The 12405-nt window shown below is 29.7% G+C and overlaps 1 protein-coding gene across 1 annotated transcript; it reads right to left on the reverse strand.

The window, feature by feature from the left end:
- Positions 1-107: 107 nt before the first annotated feature.
- Positions 108-9430, reverse strand: TRIADDRAFT_55385 (uncharacterized protein; the record flags this gene model as incomplete). Its single annotated transcript, XM_002111864.1, has 15 exons — positions 108-245; positions 500-538; positions 1169-1312; positions 1460-1792; positions 2039-2161; positions 2344-2584; positions 2852-3002; positions 4012-4107; positions 4318-4378; positions 4719-4952; positions 5825-6019; positions 6524-6589; positions 6699-6800; positions 8082-8252; positions 9335-9430. The coding sequence occupies 15 exons, from the start codon at positions 9428-9430 to the stop codon at positions 108-110; spliced, it is 2190 nt and encodes a 729-aa protein (XP_002111900.1).
- Positions 9431-12405: the final 2975 nt, after the last annotated feature.

Below are 12405 nucleotides of genomic sequence, written 5' to 3' on the forward strand. Positions count from 1 at the left end.
AGAAAATATAAATATATAGACCTTTACAAATCAATGTCGTGCTTTTTATAGCCTCTAAATTATCATACTTTCTTATGCAATGGAAAATTACAATTGCAATAGCACAACTACGGGTCTAATTTTTGCTGAGAATCAGTTATGGATGGTATTTCGGATAGCCCACATTTGCTTTCTTGTTTCATTGTTTTCAACTTAATATTCAAATTAACCAGCTCTTGATGCAATTTATGATAACGTTTATATTTCTAGAAGAGCATTGCAGCAATAGCAAAAGCAAGTTTACTTAAGATGAATACATTTTACATAAAATGAATCTGGCTATGCAAAAATTTTTGATTAGTGGCGATAATGATATACAACAACCAGAAAAAATAATGACTAAGTTAACTAATCCATTTGATATTAATTAAGTAATTGATCATAGCTAAAATTAGGGCATTTTGCATGCTTACACAACAGGCCAATAAAGTAAAGCTAAGGGTACTATGTCTTAATATACCTTATAAGTAATTTTATTATTGACCACTAAGTGTGGTAACTGGAAATAAAACAATGATTATGATAAGTAATTGAGTTAATGTTATATGATATTGCAATTGATCATAACTTAAGCTAAGGTATAATGTTAATTTGTTAATTTAATACGGCTGTAATCTATTCCAGAATCCTTTTGTATAGACACTTATCATGAAGGTATTAGATCTAATCTATTTATATTCGAATCTTTATGTGTAATTCACAATTTAATATAGTATACTAAATCAGATCATCTTCTTTCAATATTTTTTTATATTTGTAGTGATCCCAGCTAATAGTAATAGATATAGTTTTTTTAATACGGTAGTAATATGAAGTAAAGCACTATATGACGAAGAATAGTCGGTTGTGCGTAGTAAAGTAGTTATAGATTATTATTTTGGCTGTGATGATAAATTATTTTAACAACTTCAATTTCCAGTTAGTGATTTCCAGCAATAAGCTTATAAACCCATTTACTATAATAATTTACAATATTTATAGCGATTTCTATTCTATAAGCTAAATTACATACGGTAATTTTGTGCAAAGACATAACTGATTTGAATATTGTGTCGGGTAATATCAAAGGATTTTTATTTACTTTAGCAGAAAGCATTTTATTCTGAAGAAGCTCTAGATATACTTTTACCTGCTGAAGAACTGATTGTAGCTTTTCAACCTCTTTAACGTTCGAACTAGCAAGGCATTTTTCGTTATATGCTGCAACAGTCGCTATGGCAGTTAGTTGTAGATTTTGATGGACATGATTCCACTGATTTTTCCATGCTAGAATCTAAGCATGCATTTATAGTTAACGAGTTAGTACTGATTTAAAGTACGATGAAACGATTAATTATCAATTAGTATCTCAGTTAACACTACTTGAAATTAAAAAATAAAAAATAGCGAAACCATAATGAATAAACAATCCTGTCATTACCTTAGGTACAAATAGCATCAGCATTGTGGTTGTGGTGCAAATAATAATGCAACTACTGATCAAGCAATAACTTGTGGTAACTTGAACGGTGACAGTAATAAATGCAATTAAACCAAGGATACAAAATATCAATATATTATAGATAGAGAAGGCGATGTATTTAGAATCGTTCAGTCCAGTAATATTGATATTTCGAGTCTCGAACGCCAAGAAACTTCCAAAGACTAATAGCACAAATTTGATAACACAAATTGTAGCAAGCCATACTGCTAAATTCTCACAGGAGCAGAAATAGTAAACACTTTGTATTTTATATCTCGGATCAACACCATCCTGAAACAAGAATTGAATCATTTTAAAAAGAGCTCCGAGAGCAGCTTATAATACTGATTGGGAAATTAAGTACAATATCGTCTAAGCTATAGTGCTAATTGAAAAGCAAAAGCAATCTTATACATCTTTAATTTTTGAAAAGAAGTTAGGCATATCTATCCGTATAAAGGAGCTAATCAATAATCCTCTAATCATGCTATAAATTTAATACTAATCAACATTAAAAAGGAAACTTTTTTTATCTACCTTTGTAGAAATAATATACCGCTTTTCTTCCATAGGATTGACTTGATTCCATATAATAAAAATTAGGATATCAATAAATAGCAACATGCATACTATTGCAATAAGCTGCCAATCTTTTATAGCCTAAATATGCCAAAAAGATAAAATAGCCGCTTACGATCTGGCATATAAAGCTGATTAACTTTAATCGATGGAGGTAATTTCTAATGTTGACATTTAAAAGCTAGTAGCTATCCTGTCTAGCATTTTTAAGTAAAACAGTATGATTAAGCTTGGTTAATATAGCCTTTAATAAGAAATCTTACAACTGCTTTGGAAGTTTTATTCGTAAAAATCTTATGGATTCGCCACGTCTTAGCAAATAACGAGCCGTAAACTAAAGTAAAGCCAGTACAGATGAGCCAAATTTTGGCTTGGCACAATATTTGCATATGTCGTCTTGCGATTTTAGCTGTTTCAAAAGTAAATACGATTACATCCAAATAACAAATTATGCAACCAATAATCAAGACGTTGTTCAAGCGTGGACAGGACAACTTTAATTGTCTGTAAAATTGAGAGATACAGAAAAGAATAAAATAAGTTCTTGTTTTACAGAATCTTTATTACTACTATCACTTCAATATCCGAGAAGAATTGATCTGTAGTAGCCTATCTAATCATATCAAAGGCTTGACCAATTTTTAACAAGATACTGAAAAAAATTTTAGCTATCCATTCATTAAATTTATTAATACTTGCATCATATGCATACGAGCATATGAATCTATAACTTGGAAAAATCTTTATTTAAACTAGTCTAAAAATACCCACTTTTGATTTTTATGCAAGATGTTAAAAATAAAGAAACCAATGGCGGTAATAATGCCACAAGTAGCTAAACATGCAAATATGAAACCAGCAGTGTAGGAAATTAGCTGCCTAACTTCCAGTACTTCTGGAGGAGATTTTGGAATAACACCGGCTAAATGAATGAAAGCAGAATAATATGCATAGAATGTAAACGATGTAATAATGCTTGCTAATGCAGCTATCTGTTAATAGTAATAATTCGCTCAAAGAAAACTAATATTAACGGGTGCACTAATTTATGCTAGTTAATTACGCTTACAGTTTCGTCATTTCTACATAATTTTAGCTATTCTTTTTCTAAGTGGGAGTTGAGGTAGCAGTAAATGAGTACTAAATACTAAGAGAATTCTAGCAGTCTAATGGATAGCTGGTTTAAATATTTTCGAAGCTTATTTCACCACAAGTGTACAAACTGTTACATTTATACGCATATTACTGCAGCTATACACTTAGGCTTAGAATTAACCTAATCAGTAACGTAACCAAATTTAAGCGACTTCGACGTTTTTTAGATTCAACAATTTCTTAGAGGTTAGACTATGTAAGATTATAATTAATATACTGGCCTGTTTTCTCATTTATTTCATCAAAATTATGTACTTTAAAATTAGAATTGTAGCCATAAATTTTCTATCAGCTACTACATTCTGTATGATATATTATATTATATTTCTACGTATTCCTAATTTACTAATTTTGTAAAAATGTTATGAGCTAAGTAATCTTACGGCATTCGTTCTAACGAAAATAAAAATATTTACATATAAACAAAATTGCACATTTCTACTAAAGAAAAATTTATGGGATCATACTTAATGCACTAACTCTTTTGATTTATTTCTTAAAAATTTTAAAATTGCATACTTTGAAATTAGAATTATAGTCATTAATTTGCTAATTTGATATCAGCTGCTATATTCCTTTTTGATTTGCTATATCTCTAATAAATCCTAATTTACTGATTTTTAAAAATTTTATGAGTTGAATGATCAAATGAAATTCGTCCCAAGGAAATAAAAATACTATACATATAAACAAATTGCGCATTCTATAGTAGAATATTAATTCGTCTTGGAACTAGATTAAAATAATCGTTAGGAGATGTCAGTAATGTTTTGTACCTGGCCATGTGATTGGATTATCTTTATAGAATGATACTGATTTCGATTGTATATCGTAGATACCAACTGGAACCATTTCTAGGCTATCATTTCGATCTGTTTATTTTACCATCATGAAGTAAAAGATAGAGTAGGCATGAATAGGAAATAACAGCACTTTAGCAATATAGAAGATTAATTTAAAGAATTTTTAAAGGCAATATTATTTTTTGTTGCCATCTTGAAACGGTCATAACAGCAATAACTATTTGAAGGAAGAATAATACTTTTATTCGTGGATTTTAATGCAAGCTAATCCTATCTTACCTGGTAATTGCAAAATGTGAACATCTTCAATTCTTTCAAACCCATCGTAGCAAACATGACCCTTATGCACAATAGAAATGGTTGTAGGCTATAAGTAAAACTTTAAGAAATAACTATCGAAAATTCTTTGTACTAATGACCATATATTATAAGTTTGTTTATGTAAATCAAGTAAAAGTCGCTAGATCTATTGATGATGTGTGGAAAATGGCGAAGCAATCATGGAAACATATTATGCCTATTATAATTTTAAAGGTATGTGGAATAACGAATAGCAATATTAAACGAGGAAACTTTTTAGCATTTGCAACTACAAATCGTGAATACAATTAATGTAAGACTGCCATCATTTCGTTTCTAAGTTAGTTATAATGAATTGGTAGAAAGTTGAAAGGACTTACGGTTACACCATTAAATGAAGTATTTGTTAGGCTTTCATTTAGAATTGCCATAATAGCTTTATCAGAATAATTGAAATCTAATAAAGATTGGTTTCTTTTTTTCAATTCCGCATCGGTTTTATTCAAGGCCATAGCCAAAATCCAAACAGCATCGTAGGTATAGCCTTTCATATGATCATGATTGTGTGTAACAAGAGAATTAGAGCGAAAGTATTGAAAAACTTTCCATGGTGTCTAAAAATGGTATCCATCATAAAAATAATCATGGTCAAGGGTAAATTCAATTAGTAAAGATATAAGTCAAAATTATGATTAACTGTATTGATATAAAATTATTCAAGATAATTGGTAATGAAGACCTCGCTATCAACAGAAAAGTTGAGCATTAGAGGGTATGCCAACTCAGAAAATAAGCTTCTTAAGAGAAAAGACAAGTCAAAATCATGATTAACTATATCGATCTAAACCAACATAAGATTTAAACATTAAAGGGTATATCTGCTTAGAATGTATGCTGTTTAAGAGACAGAATGAATCTAATATTTCTAAAATTAATTATATAACGTGCCAGTAAATTATATACCGTAAAGATATCTTTAGAAATCATCTATATCTTAGCAGTAAGCAAACTGGAGTTCCATACTATGTTACACTAGTATCTTCATAGTCAGTAAATTAGGATCAAAATAAATTCCTTTCTATAACAATAATGTAATTTTGTTCTTTTGATCGACAGTAATGTTTGTCCAGTTTAAGCACATTATTGAAAAGTATTTCGATGTGAAATTTCTGACCGTTCTTGCTGAAAGCAAGTATAAAAGAACTGATTAAGTTACAGCAATTTCTTAATTTAATTAATTATTAGTTATAAAGATTGCTTGGAGAATTTGCAATTAAGATCGTGGGTACTATTCAATTAATTGACTTATAGGACCCTAAATACAATTAATGCTAGTGCTTACTATGTAATAAATTTATGAATAACTTATTTGATCATCATTAATTACATTTCAAAGTACTAACTGTCATTGGAAAGCTCGATCAGAATAAACTAATAAGAATGTCACGGAAAAGGAACTCAATTGGGCTAAATGTTAAAATCTTACCTTACCAGATATGGTCTCAGTTTTGTTATCATAGCGATTGAATGATCGATATGTGGCTAAATAATGATTTATTACTTCATAAATTTGATCTGTTGTGCATCCAATCTTCGGATCTGAAATTTCATACCATGCGTTATAGTACCAGCCAGGGAGGACCCACAGATACTTGTTGCCATATAAACCTGCTTTATATGCCTATTTAATTTAAGAATGGATGATATAATTTCACTCATAGTTAGGATTAATTTTTACAGTTTCACATATTGCATATCAAATATTAAACTCTTATGAGTGGAGCATAATCATCTGATATTATAATGTTACTCGATAATGCTGCTACTCTATCTTTTAACGTCCGATAGACTAAACATAGCTAATACAAGTCTTACATTCTTTCTTAATTATTATATCATATCATCTGATGGTTAATGTTCCATTACTTTTTGTATGTCTAAAGCGTTAAAGTAAGGAATATTTTGCATTTGATATTCGCAATGAATTATCAGTGTTATACGAATAATTTACAAAAGAGCTTCATCCTTAGAATCCAGGATTAAAGTATAAGCCAAAAAGTACACGCCACAAATTGATATTGCTAGTGAAATCATCATGTAAGGTACTATGCTTTTCGCATGGATATAAATGAAATAGGAGGAAGAGAATTTGTTGCACAGGTTTACTTAAATTTATAAAGCTTACTGCACAAGCTAAATGTTGCATAGCGGTTATTTGCAATAGACCAAAAATAATACGAACGCCATTATCCTAAATTTATAAGTCATTTTAAATGTTAATTTAGGTTCGCAAGCAAATTATTAACTTTCCTGAAGAAATTCTCAATATATTGCAGTTTATTGAATTTGACAATTTTTACCTTAAAATTTTTAACTGTTTCATCGTAGGTATGCAGAATCCCTTGGGAAGAGCTGACTGTTACGTTATTCTTCTCCAGAAGTAAAATAAAGTTACTTGCAGACTATAGCACGATATTGATTTGGGTTAGATATAGCGTAGAAATAGCTACGTTGAAATTTGTTTCTGAAGCAAAGTTCGTAACCTTTCAGACTTTCTATAACTATATTTGTTCCATCTTGATGATTGTAGTCTGTAATTATGCAATTTATCTTAAGAGCAAATCTTTCAACTGAGTAGGTTTCCCGCCGTGATGACTTTCGAACTTAATGATTAGATTATAACTATACAGACACATTTCTATAACAGATCTTTCGACCCCTCTATCTGCACCTTCTATCACTAAATCTGTTCGATCTTGATGACTGTAATCTATTACTAGGCAATTTTGCCTCCAGAATAAATCCTTCAACTGTTAAAGCTTTCCTTGCTATGATGGATCAGAGCCATGATTAAGTTCAATAATTGCACAATCTTACTTCTGCATAGAAAATCTTTCAACTATTGTCTCTAATAGTTCTATTACTACAATTATTTGACCTTAATAACTGTAATTAGCAATGATAAGATATGTCTATCCTTATACTATATTTTCAATCGATATAATTATTCGATCCAAATGATTGTTATCTATTCGTAAATATGCGTAATTTAAGCTCTGAAGTAGATATTTTAAATGTCTAGACTTGCTTTCTTTCTATTGTAAAGGTAATTTCCCAATTCACGATCAGGATCTATAAGTATAGCATACTGTCTATCTTGTGAAATAAGTAAATAAATGATTGCATTAGTAGATTACCTACAGACGATATTTTCGATCGATGTTATTATCCGATCAGGATGATCGTTATCTGTATTTGCTTCGTTTTATCTCCGAAGTAGATATTTTGACTGTCTTGATTTACTGTCATTATATTAAAAAGATATTTTCCTGATTCTCGATCATGATCTATAAGTATAGCATACTGTCTACCTTGTAAAATAAGTAAATACATGATTATATTGGTTGATTACATTTATCCACGGACTAAATTTTCGATCAATGTCATTATTCGATCCAAAAATCAATTTTTATCTATATTTGTTTCATTTTATCGCGGCATTTGATATTTCAGCTGTCTAGCTTTATTACTATCATACTATAAAGACAACTGCTCAATTTACGATCATGATCTATATGTACAGTATACTGTAGTGTCGACCCTTGCAAAATATGTCAATATTGATAATTACCCATGCAATCGATCTATGAGCTTAATTTTTGATTATCAAAATCTGAAACAGATCTTGGTTTTCCTCTCTAATCTTAAAACACCAGCATCCTATTGACTTAAACTTAACTTACTGGAGAATATGATGTTGAAGCTTCATAAACAACGGCAACGTCGGTCCAATTAAAGTGCTTGATGATAGCAACGTAAGATTCCATGTATAAATCGTCCGATATTGAACTACGGTAGAAATATGGATATTTTTGGCGATCATTGAGCAAGACGGAAATGGCACTTGGAGATACCTAAAGAAGAGAAGGATAAAAAGAAAATAGATCATAAGCATATCGTATTTAATCGCTATCATAAGTATGCTATGAATTTCGCTGCTCAGCAGATGGAGTTATCAGTAAAATTTTGAAGAGAAATAATGAACTAAATGAAAATTAAACAGGCTAGACTTTGTAATTAAGTTTTCAATGTTTATTAACATCCTAAAGTAATTTTTTTAACAAGCGTAAATATAAATCAAACCGAACCTAAAACTCGCTGAGAGATAGAATGTTTTAATGACTGTTCATCAATTTGAGAAAAATTGATGAAGTACAACTTTACTCTATAACTCTTGAAGACAGGTATAATTAAGTTGATGTAACAATTGCCGTTGATTAAGATATTCATAAAACCCAAGTAGTCCTATGTCATGTTATCTAGATTAAGTAACTTAATTAAGTAGCTCTTGAAGTTAGCATAGAAGATCCAATACTAGTAGAGATATCTTATCTATCTTGATGATTATGATAACTGATATAATCATCGATTAAAATATATTGTTATTTATGTCTCATATAGAAAAGTAGATGATAATATGCGGCACATTAATGTCAGTTGAGCCTACTACGATGCTAATTTGAAAGCTATAGTTACTTATAAGGTGTTAGAAGATGTTTTTATCAGCTCTATATAATGTGAGATCTTTTTATAGTTGTTAGCTCTTATCCTCCATTACTATCGGACTCTCAATAAAACATAATAAATGCTATTACCAGCTGCTGGTATTTTGCTGGATTTAAATTTTATTATATCCTAGCTATAACTACTTAAAGCCAATTGATGAGAGTAGATATAATGATGATAGATTATATAGCATGACTACACTATCGTATTCACTCCTGATCGTAAATACGTCTAATGAGACGTGGTAATAAGGTATGAGATGAAATCAGTAGGCCTTATTTTAAGAGACTGTGTCTGATGTGAAGATAATAAAGGCCATACTTAATATATGTCACAATATATGTAATCATTAATTTAATTATGCTTTATGGCAACCAAAACCTTCGAATCATTGCAATATTATTAATGTTATCTAATTATTGTTAGCTACCATAGCAAGATTCCAGTTTTTTGCCGTTAATCCAACTGCTTCGGCTACGGAAGATATTATTGGTCCAATAACGCCATATATTTTAGTATTACCCATCAATACTCGAAGGTATTTATCCACTCCAATAGCAGGGTCAAACTGAAACAAATTATATGTAAACGTTACTTAGTTAGTAAGACAATTATTCTATTAGCTGCTTTAGAATATGCATGATATACTTTAAAGAAATGCGTTGAATTCAATGTCGAAAGAAACAAGCTCATCAATCTTACTATTAATACCAGGCAACATAAAAATATGCCTTACTCCAAGCTGTATTAATGTCAAGATGAAAGTACCCGATTACCAGCAATTATGTTGATATATATTAATTAACTTCTGTGAATCATAACTTTAAATACCAAATAATTATATTTCTGTTCCTACTAACAGTTAGTCATATAATTTTATGAGTTACTTTTTCGATTATAATTATCATTGACTATATCTTGAGTTTGTAAGAGCGTCATAAGACTTATTTGGGACATGCCAGAATTACTTGTGGTATCTAGTGAGCAAAGTTTAAACGTCGAGTGAAGCTTTTACACCAGCAGTAATTGTTGCAGCATATTTGATTATCATGTTGAAATAACGCAAGTAGATATTTGCTTAATTGAAAAATGTTGATACTCTCAATCAGTAACCATCTATAAGGCAAGAAAGGTTGAAAAGTAATCACGATTTTGTGCCGAGTTAAAATATATTTTAGCTAATAATACGTCTTGTTTTTCTAACTCATTTTACTAGATATCATACAACTTCTTATTTATTTTCTGTCTATTTGAACATTTGAGAGTCCTCTATAATTAGTCGTCCTATTGTAATAAATTCGATGCGAACGTATGCTTTCTTAACGTGAATGATGGTAAAAAATAGTTTAAGATAACATTATCGCGATGTTAAATGTGTTGATACGGATGGAACTGGCAAATCAATTGCAAAGGAATAAAATAGAAATGAAATGGCTTTCCCTCTCTATTTTGCGTAAACTAATATTTGCCTAGTCACTGTTGACAAGCAGAGTGAAAGCCAGACTACAAAAGCAATTTATATCCTGAAAAATTTCGATTTTAAAAGGGCTTTCTACTTCCTTATTTTTCGATATCATATTGGTAAAGGCGTTATAAATCACTCTACTCTGCCGTAGTTGTCAAAGTAAAGGTGAAAGTTCGTGATTTTAGAGGCAAATAAAAAATAATATGCTAAACTTATTGACAAGAATTGAGAGCGAAATAAATAGCAATTTAGCAACTCTCTAATAAACAATCACACTATCAATGGTGTCATCACATCACTTTATGATCCTAAATGGTTAGGAGTAAACTATAATAATAGATTAGCCAGAAAAATCTTCACTATTCTACATAAGATAGTAGAATGATTTCCTTTTAGATAAGCTTAAATAATTTACGATTGTTTAGACTACTAATATAATTTAATAATGAGCTAGCAAAGTAATATCTATCGCTTCTAATTTAACAAAAACCTTACTTTACTCCAACTGTATTTCTCGGAATTTGCTGTTAGCTACTGTACGTAATATATCAACGTAATGCTTCGATTGGATTTTATTATTAAATAAATTCAATTACTATACAAGCTAGATAGAAAGTTTTTCATTCAATAATATTGGTATGATGCAATTTGGTATAATTGTAATAGTTTAATTTTACCAATTGGCCTAATTAAAGGAAATATCTAGTCATATAGTTGGAAAATGTTCAGAAATCATGATTATAAATTTAGATGCCTTGAAGCAATCATTCTTCACATAATTGATAAGCAACATTTTACCGTAAATAAGAAAAGCTGGACTGAAAAAATGTATTGATGTAGTCTTTACCAACTGCGATATACTCTTTATATATCAGCTCAATTGATAATAACCAACTAAAGCAACTTTGAAATTATTCTAAAGTGGTTACTATAAATTTATACGTTATGCCTAATGTTAGCATATTTGTCAAAAATAGTCAAAACTTCAATAAGTATCGCTATTTCTGAGAAAAGCAAGACTGAACAAAATATATTGAACGTCAACGGTGGATATTCATTATGTAGACAGATTGCATTGTAAAAATTTCATGACAAGGTTACTCAGGTCAATTTCAAAAGATTTAAGCATAATCTACCACAAGAATAGTTTAGAATTGAACTGAAGATATAATCTTTTAAGTTTACATGCGAACATTAATCTTGAAAACGAATAAAATCTTATTAATTTTATGACAAAGTCTGTTAAGTAGTTAACTTTAACTACTTAATTAATATTAATTTTGCATGATGTAAGCCTGGCGAAATAAACGGATGCAATAACTAAATTTCTCAGCTATACAACGTTAAGTGCGTTCTGAGAAATAAAAAACTTACAAGTCCTAACTTTAAATCGTTCCGCTATTTATGAATATACAAAAATAAAAAGCAATTTTTATATAAAGTAAAATATGTATCGAAAGTTAAATTGAATGACTAGTCTACGATTTATTGCATTGTCATTACAGTAAGATATTCATTCTATCATCCAGTATTTTTCTTCCAGACTCGAGTGTCAACTCTTATCTAATGGACTTATAAAGATAGGAAAAATAAATATTTATTTTCGTTTGAATATCCGGAGAAAGTATAGGTAGCTTGACAAATATGTACAATATGGCCTAAGGCCATTTGTGCCTAGTTCTTTCGAGACCTCTGTTAAGTTTCTACAGTAGCTAGGACCAAGCAATAATTGTATCTAGTATGGCTAAGAAAATAAGTTGATATATAGATACTAACTAAAATAATCAATTAAAATATCCATTAATATGTATACTTATAATAGATTACTCTTTCACTTTATTACAAGTCTCTTTTATTAGCTACTGTTAGGCTCAAAACACTTCTCGACACGAATTTAAATTAATAAGTTTTGAAATCTTGTAAGTTGACTATTATAAATAATCTAGAAAACTACAGATATGCTTGTTACCGGATTTTTAGCACAGCATAGAGGACGTATAATTAATGTTTATAGATTAATAAAGTTATTTTTTCAA

Source organism: Trichoplax adhaerens, genomic scaffold (genome assembly GCF_000150275.1).
Source record: "Trichoplax adhaerens TRIADscaffold_4 genomic scaffold, whole genome shotgun sequence".
Classification (NCBI taxonomy): Eukaryota; Metazoa; Placozoa; class Uniplacotomia; order Trichoplacea; family Trichoplacidae; genus Trichoplax; species Trichoplax adhaerens.